The 6,485-nt window shown below is 38.8% G+C and overlaps 1 protein-coding gene across 1 annotated transcript; it reads left to right on the forward strand.

The window, feature by feature from the left end:
- The first annotated feature begins 1,174 nt into the window (after positions 1-1,174).
- On the forward strand, positions 1,175-3,201 carry LOC105111569 (polygalacturonase-like). The gene is made up of 3 exons (XM_011006970.1): positions 1,175-1,690; positions 2,096-2,385; positions 2,558-3,201. The coding sequence occupies exons 1-3, from the start codon at positions 1,250-1,252 to the stop codon at positions 3,003-3,005; spliced, it is 1,179 nt and encodes a 392-aa protein (XP_011005272.1). The 5' UTR covers positions 1,175-1,249; the 3' UTR covers positions 3,006-3,201.
- The last annotated feature ends 3,284 nt before the right edge of the window (positions 3,202-6,485 follow it).

The raw sequence follows: 6,485 nt of genomic DNA on the forward strand, positions 1-6,485 counted from the left end.
ATATATATATATATATATATATATGGGAAGAGACATAAATTTAAAAGGAATAATAATATTAAGAAAAAGAAAAACATAGGAAAAAAACAAAAAGCAGCCTTGTTCTTGTGCCTAAAGCTAAGAGGCCAGCCGCCGTGACCTCGCACAAGAAAAGATGAGGGAAGGGATGATGCATATATGTTGGCCTTGGCTAGCTGGTGTCTATTTTGTTTCTCACGTTTACGGTGAACCCACTTTTTATTATTATAATTTCTTTGCTTTATGTTATTTTTAAAAGTAATTAATTAAAACTCCCATTTCAAGCAACCTTTTGTACGTACATTAATCCTTCCTAAAGAAACATAAATTATTACTTCTTTTCTTATTATATAAAAGAGGTTAGAATTAAAGAAAAAGGAAACACTAATGTCGACTTATTAGCACACATATTATTATTATTATTATTATTATTATTATTATCAATAATTAAACAATCCTAATATTGTAATTAATTTTCATACCCTTAATTTATACAGTGAATATACATGTAAACGTAATTTGGAATCTTGAAGATTGGCTTTGGACACACTAAATAACGACCTTTTACTTCATTCTGACGGTTTTTTTTTTTTAAATGTACTGAGTACATACTTTTAGAGTCTCGTACAACGATTTAAGCTTCCGAATTCTTTGTCATCTCTCAAGAAGAAATAATTATTACTTCCTTACGTAGCAACTGCTAAGGTCCCCATAATTCAACAGCAAGACTTGCATATATACTTTCACCATTTATTTGCTGAAGACAAAAAGTATAACATTCATGTGTATACTTAAGGAATTAACATGGCCTCATGGCCTGAATTTAATGTCTGTTGATCTATATGAATGAAATCATTATCCATCCTCACATGGAGGAAGTTTCTGCTTGCACGTAGTAGATGAATCGCAAAGTGTAAATGCAAGCCATCTACCTAATTGCTGGAAGTACGTAAAGGAATTTCAGTAAAGAAAAATTAAAATTAATTAAAACTGAAGAATCCATTAACATAAAGCTCAACTTCCTTCTCTTGAATTACGGCGCAGCTTTATTTTGCGTTTAATTATTTCTGCAATTGAAACTCCATTAATTAATTCCTCTCTTGACCCTATAAATACCTCCTTGAACGTTAAGCCTCTCACCTCCACCTCCCACAACTCTTCAACTTTCTCTCTATTTCCTCTGATCTCTCGACTTGAACAGGGACTCCTTTAGTATCCTTCAACCGAAAAAATGGAAAACGCAATAAGAAATTGTTTCCTCCTTGCTTCGCTAGTCATTGTCTGCACCCCATCTTTAGCAGGTGCAGCACAATACAATGTCCTAAATTATGGGGCAAAACCAGATGGGAGAACTGACTCAACCACAGCCTTTCTTGCTGCTTGGACACAGGCCTGTGGCTCTATTAGCCGTTCTACCCTCTATGTACCACCAGGCAGATACTTTCTACGAAACGTACAATTCAGTGGTCCTTGCAAGAATAATGCAATCGTCGTAAGAATAGATGGCTCACTTCTGGCTCCCACCGATTATCGGGTTATCGGTAATGCCGCGAACTGGATTTCCTTTCAGCATGTTGATGGAGTTACAGTTTCTGGTGGGATACTTGATGGACATGGTTCTGGTTTGTGGGATTGCAAGCAATCCGGCAAGAATTGCCCAAGTGGTGCCACGGTACGTTCATTATTTTGTGACCACCTTTTCCCCCCCTTCTTTTCTATTCTCTGAAAGGTGCAAAGAGTAATCAAGACTCGAACCTTGAACTGTAACCGTCTCCTGCCTATCATCAACAAAAGCATAGTTGATGGAGTCTTAAGAGTAGTTAATTTCATCAGTCATAAACATTACCATACCATTCAACTTACTGCCTTCTTGGGACTAGCTGGGTCCATGTTCACTTAAGCCCTAATTATTGCAATACGAATTAATAAAGAATATCAAAGGTCAACTACTAATTAAGTCCTAATTATAGCTTTTTGTTTAGGGGGTCCAGCTAAAGCCTCAATTACGTTTCAAGTACAATATATTTAAATGCGTTAATCAATGATCATTTTAATTGTAGTTTGTGTGCATGTGCAGACACTAAGCGTTTCCAATTCACAAAACATAGTGATCAGTGGACTGCATTCACTGAATAGCCAAATGTTCCACATCGTTGTCAATGGCTGCCACAATGTGAGAATTCAAGGGGTTAAGATCACTGCATCCGGGAACAGTCCAAACACGGATGGCATTCATGTACAGCTATCCAGCGGCGTCACAATCTTGAACTCGAAGATCAGAACCGGTGATGATTGTGTCTCTGTCGGTGCCGGAACCACTAACTTGTGGATCGAAAATGTTGTATGTGGCCCTGGCCATGGAATCAGGTACCGCTGAATTAACCAAATAATTAAGCACACCTCCGCATATATATAATACATAATTTTAAGAAAGTTATCTTCGCATAAGATAAGATGATGATGTTACATACTATATCTATACATGCGGCTATAAATATGGGACTCAAACGTGGGTATGTTTGTGTGCGGTTTCTTGCAGCATTGGTAGTCTGGGGAAGGACCTTAAAGAGCCAGGGGTGCAAAATGTGACGGTTAAAACCGTTACATTTATCGGTACTCAAAATGGGTTGAGAATCAAAACGTGGGGGAGACCAAGCAATGGTTTTGTAAGGAATGTTCTTTTCCAGCATGCCGTCATGACCAACGTTCAAAATCCCATTGTCATCGACCAAAACTACTGTCCTGACAACAAAAATTGTCCTGGTCAAGCTTCCGGGGTAAAAATTAGTGGTGTGACGTACCAAGATATCCATGGAACATCAGCAACAAAAGTGGCAGTGAAATTTGATTGTAGTAAAAGGTCTCCATGCACTGGTATCAAAATGGAGAATGTGAGGCTTACTTACATGAATCAACCAGCTGGTGCATCTTGCAACAATGCTGATGGAAAAGCTTCCGGTTTCATTCAGCCTAGTAGCTGTCTCTAATTTGTAAAATGCCAATCCTAGAAGAAACTTATATCATGCATGCTAGCTATTAGATTAGCTAGGAAGTTTGTTGCTCGAGCCTGTGGCTTTTCCGGGTCTTTGAGGTTGCTTTGGAGCCCGGCCTTGCAATTGTTTTTATGTTGAAAATAATCGTCTAAATTTCTCATTATATGAATGAATATTTGAAGAAATTATGTTTCAATTAACAGTACACACCAATACTTTTCTCTCTTGGGGCCAAAATTATATTCCTTCAAGTATCACATATGCATATGAATGATTTTGTGTCTATACCATGCTCAATCCCCTAAAGATGATGGTGGTGGTGGATAAGCATCCTCATCCTTCGACATGCAAGAACTCCAGGAAAATCATCAAACATGCACATAAACTTGTGATTTTAGATGGGGAAAAAAATTCATAAGGGTCAGTGCTAGCTGTTTTTGGAACCATGAAATGTAATAAGAGAAGCCGATACTGATTCTGATGAACATTCATTCCGAAAGAGATCAGAGCATGATCTTTCTGGTTACAGTGTAATGCAACTGCTGAACATGGAGAGGGCTATTACATCTCTGTCTCTCTCTGTATTCTTTGCCCGGGCCCATGGCAGTACTCGAGAAACAGAACAAGAGCACAAGTGAAACACTAACATTATAAACTTTCTTAGGAGATAAAGTGAGATGTCTACAATTAACCATCAGAAAAACACCGAGGAAAAAAAGGAAGCAGAAAGATGCCCAAATTAGAGATCAAAATCAGAAGAGTCTTGAATCTTGGAAGATTGGTATTCGGTAGACCAAGCAAATGACAATCTTATAATCATATGCAGCAGCTTAAGAGTCTTGAATCTTGGAAGATTGGTATTTGGTAGACCTAGCAAATGACAATCTTATAATCATATGCAGCAGCTTCACATCAGGATTGTTTCTACATTAATTTCACTTGAAATAGTGAATGCCGAATGGATCTTAAAATATAAAACTCTTTCTCAACTAAGTTCACTTCAAATGGTAGAGATGCTGTTCTAGAGTTATTCAATCCAATCTCGGGCAGCGCCTTGCAGTTTTCTTCCGAGTAATCGATGGTCATCTTCTACACGCCTTTTGCAACTTCGCTCACATTTTCCAAAAACTCAACCTTATGACCTTTTTCTTTCAGCTCCATTCCTATTGCATCCAGTTGCTGACCGATTAAAATCCTTCATGATGTCTACAGACAACTTCAACTCCTAAAATTAACAAGAAAACATGGGGTAAAGCAATATGTAGGCTTTCTGTGAGAGAGAGGAACGCATCTTAAAACAAGAAGAAAGAAATTAGGTTTCCCACGAAATAAAATTGCAGCCCTTAACTATAGAGAGAAAACTCTAGGGAGATAAATTCTGCATATTAATAATACTTTAACATTTTAATCTGTTCCGAAAAAATAACAACTGAATTGTTTAAATAATAGATAAAACCTACATAGTTAATGAAACTCCAACCAGATAAAATTTTAAAATTTAATTAAGAAATTTTTTTTTGAAAATAACAAGGAAAATAAATAAAATTCTGAAATAACATATTTTGTTCTTAATTTGGGTATGATCTTGACTTCGACTGGTGTTGGATAACTTAATTATGTTATGTGTGGACACAAATGGCCGGTGGCAGCCATGGTTAGTAGCAGCCATGGTTGGTGGCAGCCATGGTTGACATGGTTAGAGTCAAATGGTGGGTGCCTAACCAAAGAAAATGTTGCCCACCATTGTTGAACAATTGTCTCCCTCCTCAGCTATAAATAGAGGGTGCATTGATAGCTGATATAGAACACGAAATAGAGAGAAACACAGAGAGAGCTAAGGGTGAGAGTTGAGTTGAGTTGAGTAGAGAAGTTTTTTCTCCTCCTCCTTGTTTTGTTGTTTGTATTGCTTTTGAGCTTGATTAATACAAACTAGTAGCTCCGTGGAGTAGGCAAGTTGCCGAACCACGAAAATTTGTGTGTGTTTGAATGCTTGGATCACCTAACAACTGGTATCAGAGCCTGTTTTTAAAAGTTCTTGAAAAAGAGGGTGTTTGATCCAAACTCAAAAATCAAAGTTCTCAAAACGTGTTTTTGAACATACCACCATGAAGAAGACGACGAGAGGAATCCACTGGTGAAAACCCGACGAAAATCCGATGTCCTGCATGCCCGCACGCGCCACCACCAGTACTGTCCACGCGCACAAACGTGCCGTACGCACGTCACGCGTCTTCCTCGTCCGTTTCCTGCAAACTGACACCACGTCAGCAGATCGGCACAGTCATCCGTCACATCATCCAGCCACATCAGCAGTCTGACCAGCCAACCTACCACGTCATCTGCCACGTCAATAGACATATAGGCAGCCACGTCATCACTGCCACGTCAGCTGAACATATCCGTGGATCTGCCATGTCAGATTTGGTAGACCCCACATTGCCTACGTGTCTGACACGTCAGCTAAGCCACGTCAGCATAACTGGGTTTTGTTCCAGTGTGGCGCAGCGACTATTCCTCCTGCCACGTGGCTTCATCTGCAGCGTCCAGTAATTCCAAAGTTTGATTGTTTAAATCTGAGCCATCCGAAGTCCGATTTGGGTGATCTCAGTATTGTTTCCAACATTTTTGGCCCTTCCGAACATATCTATAAGGTCAGATTTTGCAGATTCAAAGTTGAGAAAGAGTAAAAATGGCTGATGAAATAAAGGCTGCGGGAATTGAAAAATTTGATGGAACTGATTTTGGATATTGGAAAATGCAAATTGAAGACTATTTATATGGAAAGACACTTCATCTTCCTCTATTGGGAAGCAAACCAGAAAACATGATAGAAGAAGATTGGCAAATACTTAATAGACAAGTCTTGGGCATTATCCGGCTATCAATGTCAAGAAGAGTTGCTCATAATGTTACAAAAGAAAAATCCACAGCAAGATTGATGGAAGCCTTGTCTGGGATGTATGAGAAGCCGTCAGCAAATAATAAAGTGCACTTGATGAAGAAGCTGTTCAACCTGAAAATGATAGAAAACACCTCTGTCACACAGCATCTTAATAATTTCAACACCATCACAAATCAATTATCATCTGTTGAGATTGAGTTTGATGATGAGATCCGAGCACTTATTTTGCTAGCTTCACTTCCAAGCAGTTGGGAAGGTATGAGAACAACCATAAGCAACTCAGCCGGAAAATCCAAATTAAAATATGATGACATCCAAGACCTGATTTTAGCTGAAGAAGTACGAAGGAAAGACTCAGGTGAAAGCTCAAGTTCAGGTTCAGCTTTCAACATCAACACTCGAGGAAGGAGACAGGACAGAGGCTTATCTAGAGGCAGATCAAAATCCAGGTACAGAAGTAAAAGCAAGTTTGGACCCAGGAAGCAGGTTGAATGTTGGAATTGTGGCAAACCTGGTCATTTTATGAGGAGCTGCACAAAACCAAAGAAACCTGAAGCTGATTCTGCAAATGC

The sequence above is a fragment of the Populus euphratica genome, unplaced genomic scaffold (assembly GCF_000495115.2).
Source record: "Populus euphratica unplaced genomic scaffold, PopEup_1.0 scaffold299.1, whole genome shotgun sequence".
Classification (NCBI taxonomy): Eukaryota; Viridiplantae; Streptophyta; class Magnoliopsida; order Malpighiales; family Salicaceae; genus Populus; species Populus euphratica.